At 36.1% G+C, this 12,873-nt stretch overlaps 1 protein-coding gene across 1 annotated transcript in view; it reads left to right on the plus strand.

Moving 5' to 3' along the window:
* XRCC5 (X-ray repair cross complementing 5) overlaps positions 1-12,873 on the plus strand; it is a 66,123-nt gene that overhangs the window by 19,851 nt on the left and 33,399 nt on the right. Inside the window, exons 9-14 of the mRNA XM_070957114.1 lie at positions 2,619-2,731; positions 5,109-5,171; positions 5,957-6,094; positions 7,817-7,907; positions 9,721-9,854; positions 11,899-12,095. Of these exons, the coding sequence (XP_070813215.1) occupies positions 2,619-2,731; positions 5,109-5,171; positions 5,957-6,094; positions 7,817-7,907; positions 9,721-9,854; positions 11,899-12,095 (736 nt within the window). The remainder of the gene's footprint in view (positions 1-2,618; positions 2,732-5,108; positions 5,172-5,956; positions 6,095-7,816; positions 7,908-9,720; positions 9,855-11,898; positions 12,096-12,873) is intronic.

The following is a 12,873-nucleotide window of genomic DNA, read 5'->3' on the forward strand; positions in this document are numbered from 1 at the left end:
ATGCCCCCCCCCAGTCCACAGAAAAACCTCTTTCCTCAGAACCGGTTCCTGGTGCCCAAAAGATTGGAGGGCCGCTGCTCTAGGTTATTCTAGCATGTTTGACTTTTGTGGTCTAAGGTGCTACTTAGATACGTAAATACGTAAGATCTCCGACCTCTGGGTATTTCGTTGTGCACTCAAGACCCTGTTGTTCTGCCAGGCTGGGCTATCAACATAACAATTTTAAATTGGGTTTTAAATTTCTGGGGTTTTAAAATTTAGCCGAATTCATTTAATAATTTTAAACTATTTTAACTGATGTTGTTTTGTGTTTTTAATAGGCTGTACACCGCCCTGAGTCCTTCGGGAGAAGGGCGGTATAGAAATAAAATAATTATAATTATAATTATAATTATAATTATAATTATAATTATAATTATAATAATTATTACTACTATTATTATTATTATTATTATTATTATTATTATTATTATTATTATTATTATATACTAAGTTTTATTAACTAGGCACAGTGAGAACAGTAACTGTCAAATTCAGATTTAATGGGAAGCTGCCCTGAGTTTGAAAGCAGGAATTTTTAGTCTGTTTGTAAACATGAAAGAATAGAAGGAAGATGAACACAATAGCTCACACAGGCTCATTTTAAATTGGCAGATGATGATATCAGATTTAATAACAAGGAATGATGTATCATTAGATTTCAAAAGGAGTTTGTTGATTAATTTTCTCATAGGGGGCTTTTTGGTTTAAGCGTTAACAGGTTTCAGCAGTTAGTGTGGTCAAATATACTGAAAACAGAAGCAGTTTGAGTATTGGTACCCGCTCACTTTTTCTGATCTGCTCCTCTTGTTTGCAAATTGCCTTGAGTGAAATCTAATATTGGACAAGCAGATTTCACACATGCAACAGGAAACAGTTTCCTCCTCCTCCCCTCTTTTGTATTTGCCAAATCACTGGCGATTGGGACACTCCCAGAAAAAGTTTCTAAGATATACTGTATGTGGCCTGTACACCAGAGAGAACTCATCCTCTACCATTTGTACTAATGGAAGGAATGACGTCAGTAAAACTAATTGGATTTCACTATTTATCATACTTTTTGCTTGTTTTCTTTAAACACAGATGTTGAATGCCGAAAAACATTCAGCCCCAGTAAATCAACATACGTGAGCCCTGTTCTTGCCTCTCCATATGAAATGGTTTGCTCTTGTTCTCTTTGCATCTCTAGTTTCTTCAGCGTGTCCTTTTGAGACATCTTAGACATTCACACCTGAAGTGTTTTAGATATTCCAAAAAAAATGTCTTGGATCTCTAAGGGCTTTAGGTGGCAGATATCAATTTTTGTGAAACCATGCGACACAAATTAAATTGCAGCTTTTCAAAGCTAAATAATAAAAGAAAATTTAGGCAAAAAACCCTGCACATTTGCTCAGTAGATTCTTCATTTTTTCATGGGACACTGGTGTATCTTATCTCCTTTTGTTCTGTAAATTCCCCCGAGCGCTTTTCTGAATCTTCTGCTGATTTTTTTTTTTTTGCCACTGATTCTAATTTTGCAAAAGAAAAGAATAAAAAAATCAGTGCCCTTAGTGAATATGGCAGAATAAGAGTGTGAAAATGGTTCACACATAAATTGTTCTCAGGTTGAAATACTTCATTTCATCTGGTTTGTGCCTGAACCAAAAAATGTAATCTGGATATGGAACAAAATGGAGATGCTTTGTTCTGGATATGGATCAAAATGTACAGTAGTTTGGGAGGATAAGGGGCGGGGAACCAAGGATGATGGTAGCTGAGATGAGTCAGAGAAGAAGGAAAGCCAAGCTCTGAAAGATCAGGGATGGCGGCAGGATATGAAACTTTAGATACTGCTTACAGGAGAGAGGGGGGAAAGCACATCAGTGTTGCCCTACTTACTCTATAAAATTACTGTGGGATAGCTGCAAGTTTTATCTGACCCAAACATAGATGTTCCAAGTTTTGTTTCTGCTGAACTGTGACCAATCTTTGGCAGAACTTTGAAATGTGATTGTTTTGAGCGCAAAATGAAACTCATTTTCCATTTTGTGTGTACCCTGTGGCATAAACATTAGGATGAAATATAGTAAAGCGAGCAGATGTATGATTTGCGACAGAATAGGTTAATGTGATGTGCATTCCAGGAAAGAGAGTATTAAAAATGGCTTTGGGATACATGTCCATAATCAAACATACAGAAAGCTTATCAAACTTTTCAAAATCATCAACCACCAAAACCATTGTGTAGCAAACCATTTGTATAAGACAGTCTTCTTCCTAGTTCCCTAAATATTTTAAGTTGCAATAACTTGGTGTCAAACCTGCACCTCAGTGAAAAGAATTTTGATTGAGGCCAGTAGGTCTATATAAAAGAAATTGTGAAATAATAGAAAAGAAATTGTGTTTAGATATTTGCCACTAAGAATATTCTTCTGCAATTTTGTTCCCCTATCTTTGTTTTAGTGAAAATTCAGTCCAGTTTCATCAGAAAGGGCTTTTCCGGGAAGGCTAACTCATCCTATTGTCTACTCTCATTGCCTATTTTAAGTTTTCTTAGAAGAACATCCACTAACATTGGAAATCATTCTTTAATTTTGTAGGATTCAGGTATGGGAGTGACATCATTCCTTTCTCTAAAGTGGATGAGGAACAGATGAAATATAAGACGGATGGGAAATGCTTTGCTGTTTTGGGATTCTGCCAATCTTCTCTGGTGTGTCCAAAATTCAGGTGTTATTCAATTCATATTTAAACAGGCCAGACATTGCTACAGATGAGTTGCAGATATCTGACTACTAATTTGTGACAGAAAATTTCAAATTGGTTTGTATTAAAATGATGGTATATGTTTTTCCTTCCTGTATATTGTGTATGATTAAATCCTCCTCTTCCTCCTCCTCCTCTTCCTCCTCCTCCTCCTCCTCCCCCCCCTCCTCCTCCTATTTGTCCCAGTTAGAACTCTGTGGATGCTGTAATAAAAAACTTAGAACTGCATGGTGAAATCTGAGAAGCCCACAGGCTTTACTGAATCAGTTTGTCAATGCTCATAGTTTAAATGCCCCATCTGTCTCCGTAATAGAAATAGTGGTAAAAGAATTTATTCAAACTAATAAAAGGAAGATGAAGGAAATAAGAAACCAAAAAGATCTGCTTGATGTTAGCGTTGTGTAGCATTTGTAGAAGATAGCCAAAGTTGTTGCAAAAGCTTCACACAAAGCAAAACATACCCATGATTGTTCCTCACTTGCCCCATTTTGGCTTAGGCTACAGGAGAGACCAGATCCCTGTTTCCACAGGTATTTGACTCAGCCTTCCATCCTTCGGAGGTCGGTAAAATGAGGACTCAGATTGTTGGGGGCAATGTGCTGACACTGTAAACCGCTTAGAGAGGGCTGTAAAAGCAATATGAAGTGGTATATAAATCCAAGTGCTATTGCTATTGCTACATATTTACTCATGTAAACGCTTGATTAATACTTCCCACAGTGCTTCTCAGATTTTATGTGTGTTCCTTGTAAACACAGATTTAATGCTGTTTTGAAAAATTACTAGGTCTGTTGTTTAAACAGGGCTTAAACACTCTCTTGAGTGCAGGCCCCAGAAGATAGATTCACATGCGGAATGAGACCCAAGTTCTATCGATGCATATTGCTGGTTCTCTTACTGTTGAGCTCATAAACTAGCTTTCTGCTAGTTTTTGCCAATAGGATATTTATGTGGCTGTCTTTGTTTTGTGTTGTGTTGTGTTCACTGTTTTTATGATTTCTGAGAGCTTGCACACAAGTACTACAACTATTGCCCTGGCCATTCAACACTGACAGGAACATATCAATTCCTGTGAATTCTTGTGCAATGTACCATGTCACCCTTGGTTTGGAGTGTATATGAGTGTACATTTTGCCTAATCCATTCTCACTCTGACATTACTAAGTGTTTTTATTATGCATGGGCCAATCACAACTGCTTAACTGTTTGCCGGCTGCCTTGGGGAGATGCTGCTAGAAGGTCAAAACTAGATTTCTGGATTACTTCCTGCTCGTACTTTTATTTCCTTTTAGCTCTAGTTTAGGACTGATGTAGAACCAGGTACCCTAAAGGGGATTTGCTTAAACCAAATAGTAGGACACTTGATATTGAGGCATACATTGATTTATTGATAGCAGTGAAGACAAAGGCAGGCCTAGAATACACATATGATTGGATATAGCATTGTATTTAATTGGATATAAATCATCATGTGCCTAGTAAATTTGGTGAGTCCAATAGGGTAGCTCTGATGTAGTGGGATAGGCCTTCAAAGAGAATAGGGGTTTTTGAAGGAACAAAGAGGCAGTATTACATGAACATAGTTTCTTTCTAGGAAGTTAGTTTTCTTTTGCTTTCCTGGAACTTCACTTACTTCCCAGTATCTTTTCCCAACTTATCATCATTATCATATTTCTAAATGTTTTTATGGCTGAACTGACAGTTTTAATTTCCTGGAAAAGTATTTTTGGAAAGAGTTAGTTTTGTTTAAACTGATTTCATATACTAGTCCTATGCCTAGTTTTCTTTGTGGAGATGTTTTTGGGCTAGGGGCTTTTTACTTGACCCTCACAATTTTCCTTCACTGAGCTAATTCATTTGTGCGGCTTCTCACTTATCTTTAAGAATGGCATAACTAAAGGACATCCCCAAAATAGGTAGGACCAACATCTTGGATTCACTCATTCTGGGTCACTGGAAATTGAAAAATATGTTCTGTGGGTTATCCATCTTTAGTTTACAATTAACAATCTGTCTGTTAATTGTAATTGTCTGTCTACCTCAGTATTTCTCAGGTTTGGCAACTTGAAGATGTGTGGACTTCAACTCCCAGAGTTCTCCAGCCAGCATCTTAGAGTTGAAATCCACACATCTTCTAGCTGCCAAGGTTGAGAAACACAGGTCTACACCAACTATTGTCAAGCCAACTGCTTAAAAAAGCTATGTATACGAATATAATACACTGTTCCATTTAATCTTTCAAATGCTGGGTTGGCTTTTTTAACACTTGCACTTGTTTCCTTAAGGAGCTCAGTTTCATAGCTAACTTTCTGAAAACATTCTAGATTCAGACATACCGATATATGGGGAACCAAGTCCTGAAAGTCTTTGCAGCAAAGGATGATGAGGTGAGATAAACTAAGTTTAATACTGGATAAATTATTCATGTATCTTTAAACAGTCAGCTTACTGAACAAAAGCTGAGTAGACATTTTTCCATTTAGTTTTGCAAAATGAAAGAAAGCTCAGTTATTATAGGAATAATGAGAACAGCATGGAGTTGAAAAATAACCCAGCTTTATCCAAGAGCAAGTAACACCAAGAAAATATTTGTATTTATTGGGTATGTTGGAGGGTATATTGGGTATTTATTGGGTATGTTGGCGAGAGAGAGAGAGGATATATATGTAATCTCAAAAAGAGATAAATTTTTGATATCTGTACTGAATAGTTCTGTCTAAAAGACTATTTGCTCATGAGGTTAGTCTTTTTGAGAAATGCTATAAATAGTGAATAGATGGTGACCACATGGGACTAAAATTATATTTTACTGAGGGGTTTTTGTATGACTCTTTTTTGTTGTGTTTTCATCCAAAGCAACTTTGGGAAGATAATTACCACATTTGTATATGTGTGCTTAGCACTATGTAATCCCCCCTTCATTTGAAAGTTAGTACAATATATTTTAAAGGTAGCATCTTAACTGAAATCTTGATTTTGTGACCTGACTCTGCCATATAATGGTTTGCTAAGCTTTTGAAGAGGCAAAACTGAGCTTCAAGTCAGAAGTTAAGAGTTTACTTCTGGGTGATAATGTGTCTTCATTTCTTTGATTCTTTGTTAATATTCCAATTGCTAAGTTTTAATGACATTAGAAATAACTGTGGGGTTTGGGTTTTTTTTTTTTTGACAGGCTGCTGCAGTTGCACTTTCTGCCCTAATTAATGCTTTAAATGAGTTGGACATGGTGGCTATAGTACGGTATGTTTATGATCGGAGATCGTATCCACAGGTTGGAGCAGCCTTTCCACTAATTAAGAATGAATATGAGGTAATATTGATGACTGAAGAGCGTGGGAATGTAATTCAGAGCAATAATGAATTTATGAAGATACAGTTCCTCCATTCTATTCAATTCCCTATCGTTAGAACAGAGAAAAAGAGTACTAAATAGGATAAATCACAGAAAGAATGGAGAATTTCAGTTTAATATTTTCAAAAGATTTTAGATCTCATTTTGGTCTAATAGTTTTCATTTTGAATCTGGATCAATTTTCAGAGGCATTTTTTAAAAGTCTTTGTGCAGTTGCTGTGTCACTGAAATAACTTCTGCATCACTGTGAGGTTTGTGTTACACATAATATTCATCATTAAAGAATAATATAGTTCATTTTAGGGGGTTTTTTTTCTCGTTAGAACAACATGTGAACCCACCCCTTATGGCTTGACATTATATATGAGTCAGGCCATTATGACTCAGTCAGCAAACCATTATGATTCATACAAGAAGCCATTTTTGTATCCTATTATAATACTGTACAGTGGGTAAGTCCAGCAAAAATATTTGTACTGCTGTGTCATCTCTGCAGCATTTACATTTAACAATGGGGGACGTACTAAGAGTTGGTTAGAATAAATTGGAATAGCAGTGTTTTAATTTTATTTTACTTTATTTATAGCTCAAGACCAGTCATAAAGTAAAAATAAAGTACAGCAAACATAATGAATAAAAGAAATAAAATAAGGCAAAACACCCCAACAATTAATAAAGAGAAGGATGCACCAGGTGCTGTCTAAAAGCCAAGACTGTCAATTAGAATTTTGCAACCTTTTTAAAAGATTTCTGAGATTTGAACACATAGAAGGAAAGCCATAATTTCATAATCACAGGAGCAGTTAAATTAGTGTTAATTGAGGCTATGAGTTTCAATGGCTATTGGCTATGTATGGCAATGGGTATTATAATAGCATATGTAACGGAGAATCAATTCTGAGTGCAGAAAAGTACAGCGTTTGTGTGGAAGGTTAGTCTATCTATTAGTTGTCATCCTAAAGGGTAGTGCCCCAATTCTTGCTAAAGTAAAAAAATGTCTCTAGGAGGCAAAGGCAATTATACTCTAGAAAAGCTAAGGAACACTGCTTCTGTCAATATAAATATCTAAGGCTTGGTTCATCTAGAGCAGGGGTCTCCAACTTTTGCAACTTTAAGACTTGTGGACTTCAACTCCCAGAGTTCCTCAGACGACAAAGCTGGCTGAGGAACTCTGGAGTTGAAATCCACAAGTCTTAAAATTGCCAAGGTTGGAAACCCCTGATCTAGACTAAAATTATTTAAGGTGGTCACTAATGTCAAGTTCTTCTGATGCATAGTATCATATATGAAAGTAAATGATTTAAGATTGTATGAAGGATTGAATACAAGAAGAAAAGTCTCTGTGTATTGAGAGTAATTGATACTGGTTATAGTCTTCTGAGAAATACAGCCCAGACCAGGATAATATTTTGATATTTTGATTCCTGTCTTTTTTATAAATAATGCAAGATGGCAAACAAACATTCCTTCCTCCTATTTTCCTCACAATATCAACCCTGTGACGTGGGTTGGGCTGAGAGAGAGTGATGGGCCGGTCACCCAGTCTACCTTCCTGTACTCTATTGAATGTTTTAATTAAATAGCAATTTAAATTCTATTATTTGTTGTTGTTGTTTTAAATCCACAACATGCTTTTATTCCAACTGCATTTTCTTGCCACGTTCTTCCATTTTGTTCTAGTGTTTGGCTTATGTGCAATTACCCTATATGGAAGATTTGAGGCACTACATGTTTTCCTCATTAAAAAATAATAAAAAGTGTACCCCGACAGGTGAGCTTGCATTTTGAATCACGTGTCTATAATGTGTGGCTCCTTTATTTTATTAGAAAGCATGGCTTCTCAATATACATTCAAATGTACATTCAAATTCCAGACATTTTTGTTTAGTTTTAAGCTTCCTCCCCAGTCTTTGGCACCGATCTTAAATGCCTAAGGATAATCAGGGAAGTTCACCATTATTCGACTCCAACATATCCTTTAGTTGCTATGAAAATGGAGTCATCAAATCTAGCAAGGGGAGAGTACAGAATATACTGTTCAACAGTGTGCTTCCTGGTTTCTTTCATCTGACTGAAAGAGTCCTTTGTTGTATTCATACAACAAATGATGGGTTTGTGATACAGTGCATAGTCTGAGATACATTTTTCCCTCTGATTGGCTGGTCTGCCCTCCCTCTTCCTAAATTATAGAATTTTTTACATTTCCTGTCACATTAAGATTGGGTTTAGGGGGTGTGTATGTTTCTTATTAGCAGCACTATGCATTGAGACATTATCAATCCAGCATTCCTTTTGTAACTGGGTTCTCTCTATTATCTAAAAGATTGAAACCATTTAAATGGTTGGTGATGTACTCTACGTAGAAATGCAGTTTGAGGATTGTTCTGTTAGGACTAGCAGTTTGAGAATGATAACGAGCTCTAAACTGTTTTTTTTAAAAAGGTGTTCCTTATCCTAAATGTAGTTGATGTAAACGACACTCCTAAAGTAAAATACTGTAATGTTAAAATATATATTTAGGAATAAAAGTTGTCAGATGAAAAACAGGCTCTTTCCTAATGGGAGAAATGAGAGTATTGTGATCAGAAGACTGAAGATACATTTCTGAAGATGCTTGACATTAAAGCAATTATTTTAGTTGTATTTAAAAACAACCTATAGTGAGACACACATGGCAGAAAAATAGGATGAAACTAAGCAGAAAATGTGACATCTTTTAGTATTTGTGCAGAGAATCCCAAGACAATTTAACTTTATAACCAAAACAGGGAAGATGTCAGGAATATCTAGAAATTGCCTATTTATATTCATTGTATATAGTCTGTGCTTCTCTTTTGTACTTTGATACTGCTCATTTATTACCTGTAATAGGGTTGTACTAGAACTTGGGAGGCAGAGATTCAAGTATCCACTCAATGGTCCAAATTGGATCAGTTATAATACACTCATTCTCAGCCCATCAAACTCAATAGAATTTTTGTTATAGGGATTAAAAATTGAAAACCAATTTTCAATTTATATACCAATGTTTACGAATGATACATAGTCTAAATCTGTTAGGATTAGGAAGAGGGGGAGGCTGCAGTTGAGTGCTACTTGTATTCCGGAAGAGTTTTCTCCCCACCAACTCAAAAAAAGAAAGAAAGAAAATACCTGATCTTTCATAATAGATTTCCTAAAATCAGGGTTCCCCTCTAGGTTTGTGGAGTTCATCTCCCAGATTTCTCCTAATAGCTTGGCCATTGCTCAAATTTCTTGAGTTTCACACATCTGAAGGGGAGGTTGGAGAACACTGTCTTCAAAGATGAGTCAAAGTGTAGTACCACTCTTTAGGCAAGCCTTTAAATACTAATGTTGTTGCTGCGTGCTCTTTGCATTTTTAGTGTTTTGCTTCTATCTTTTAACTTGTATCTTTATTACTTTTACTTTTGTTGTGTCTATGCTATGCTATGAACTGCTATGCTATGAAATGTTAAATATGAGCAGAGATACAGACTGCACATTGAATAAATAAATTTATAAAATGGCAGGAAAAAGCTGTTGCATCATATTAACTATTTCTCTATCTGTATTTGATAATCCAGAGGATCAGCTGTCTGCAGTTGACTCCCTGATTGATTCTATGTCTTTGGTTTGTGAAGATGATAGTGAAGGGACTCTTGTGGATATATTTAAACCGACAAAATTCCCAAATCCTCTGTTTCAAAGATTGTACCAGGTAAGATACTAAAACTTTCCCTCATTCTTCTCATACAGATGGGTTATGTGGCCAGTTGGGTTCATCTTGAGTGAATTGATTGATTCCCCCCCCCTAATGTAACTTGGCCAAACTCTGTTGGGGCCAGCAACTGTCCAGCAGTCCAACCATGGCTGTATGAATTCTCCACTTATTGCCTTCCTTAAATGCCCTGGGCCGACCTCGCTTAACAGAAACAATGCAGAATCCCACAGTTCTCTCATTTCCTGGGCTCCATAATGAGAGCTGAGTTTGTGAACTGCTCACTATGTTGAAAAACCTGATACGATCAGTAAAAAAAAAAATCCAATTGCCCAATAGACCAAAAAATTGATTTGAATTTAGTGGCTGGAAAGATGCTTAGACAACGCTTTGAATAAAGGGGAGGAAATAAAGTATGTTAATACAAAATTGAAGTTTGGGAATTTCTTTCTGGGATTTTCCCCCCCTCCCTCTTCCATCTGCTATGAGGGTGGGATCAGAATCACGTTTGAATCAAATAATAGCATGACATATTAAACTATCTTAATTTATGTTTACTGAAAGATAAAATTTATTGGGTTGCACAACACTCTCTGTGATACAGTAAGTAGACCATACTGATTGGGTTTTCACAACTCACTACACTATAAAAAAAAAACCCAATCAAGATTAAGATTGAGCCAGATCATTTAATTATTAATGAAAGGAATACACGGGCGTCAGTGGAAAACATAAAGCCTTCGATTTAAAATAGTAGGGGCCAATAATAAACACAACCACAACAATGTTAATCTCAGCAAAGGAATTAAAGTTTATAAGAACATAAGTAATATCCTCAACTACCAGACCCATCAACACCTTCTGACCACTTTCGCATATATCAAATATCCAGGTTAATCTATAATCCAAAATAAAAAGTGAGAGGGACCCACCACTTTATTGGAACCGGTCATTACGCAATTTAGATTAATATGCCTGTTCACAACAATATAAGCTATAATAGCATGAAACAAGCTCCTCTATGCAAGAATTAAGTACATTCATTGTTGCAGTAAAAAGCGCTGTTATGTTTTATTGACTTTATAGTAAGTTCTTTGATTGTTGTGAGTCGTTGAGGGTTGGGTGGCATAGAGGTTTAATAAATTATTATTAGCATACTTTCAGATTACCCCAGATTCTTTGTGGTTGGCAAATTAGCAATGTGTATTGAGGACAGAATGCTCTGTATTTTTGTACATCAGGAAACACATATTACAGCAATTCACATAAACTATGTAGCATTTCCTCCTGCAATGCTTAATCCACCGAGTCCCAGGTAGACTAGCCTATGCATATCCCTTCATTACTTATTCTAGTCTCACAGGAAAATATGAATGATACATGGAAAAATTAACATTTCTGTATTGCAAGGTCTGGATAGCTTCATGGGAGTTACTACAGAGAAGTTGGGGGCTTCAGAAATGAATCTAAATGTTAGCGGCTTTAATCATTTTCTTTTTGCCTTATCAGGAAATATATCATAGACCTAAATTCTGAGACAGCAATATTTTTTATTATTGTATTCTAGCTTCAGTCCAATGTTTCAATATTAGTTCCACAAAAATTTAGATAAAAGATAAATTCGTTCAGCTTCCTCTTGAACTTCAACAAAGAATGGAAAAGTTCTACGTTCAATGGGAAGTTGTTCCATAGTTTTATTCATTTATCAGGTCTTGACACAATTTTGGGTAATCTAATGTGAACTCATCAATGATTGTTTACATGCTGACAATAGTGACCATGAATGTTTGCAATATTTTAAACCTTTCATCACAAATCATATCATACAATATCATCTACTTTCAGAATATAGTCAAGGACAAGTTCATATTTGTCCTCTACAGCAATCTTACTCTCTATTCATGGAAAAGTATCTTCCGTTATAACAAGAAAAGGGCAAAATACACCTTTCATTGATTGAATGAGTCATAGATAACCTGATTCATAGATAGCTCCATTAATTTACTGATTTGACATTGCTTATTCTCTTGTGATCTTTCATCAGTGCCTGCAACATAAAGCTTTTCATCCTGATGCACCTCTACCCCCTATTGAAAACCACCTCTTAGACATGTTGGAGGCTCCTCAGGAAGTGACAGAAAAATGCCAGGCTCCCCTTCAGAAAGTAAAAGCTCTGTTTCCCTTGAAGGAGGGAGCCAAAATAAAAGAGCAGAAGACAGCTCAGTCCATCTTCAAAGACAAGTGAGTTAGCAGCACTGCAAAAATAGTTCTTTAGCTGTTTGTCATCTTTCATCTCCTTTGGTACTTCTTTCTATAGGGGGCATATCATTGCCTCTTGGATGGCTGGGCTGGCCGCAAGTGTTTGTTCAATAACATGGTATGGGAAGTAGCTCTTAATGTTCTAACTCTATGTAAAGCTAGCTTCTGTCATTTGCATCCTTAAAGACTTAATGTCTGCTAGAGCTCTTTTGTGGAACAATAGCAAGTGGTAGTATCTGTCTAAACAGGGCTGGATTTGGTTCTAGGTCTAGGCTGGTCTAGAAAATAAAGAAGACATGAAAAAGATCCCTGAATGTTTTGGAATGGCATGTCCTTTATTTGTCCTACAAATATGCATTTTATTTTTCTGAAGTATGTCTGGAAGCTTATAGATCTCCAGCAATGGTCAAGCCACTTTAGAATTTGCCAATGGCATCATGGGGTACAGGTTTTCCTACGGACAAATAATAGCATCTCAAATAAGCATCTTAACATTTGTTTAAGACTTAATGTGCTTTTTTTTTTAAATTTACCCAACCATCTATACATAGGGTAGAAATATTCATATTCCAACTTTGGAAAGATAGCTATCTCTGCTCCAAAAAGATCCAGATGCTAATATGTAAGGGTCAGTCATTACACTTTTCCTCAGAGCTAAATTGGACTTGCTCTTTTTAATGAGTTTATAGCGTAATTTTCTACACAGTACTTCAGGGGATTTAGCTCAATTGCACAAGAATAAAGAAGGATCAACATATTC

The sequence above is a fragment of the Pituophis catenifer genome, unplaced genomic scaffold (assembly GCF_029215685.1).
Source record: "Pituophis catenifer annectens isolate HBS135680 unplaced genomic scaffold, rPitCat1.0.hap2 SCAF_1, whole genome shotgun sequence".
Taxonomy (NCBI): domain Eukaryota; kingdom Metazoa; phylum Chordata; class Lepidosauria; order Squamata; family Colubridae; genus Pituophis; species Pituophis catenifer.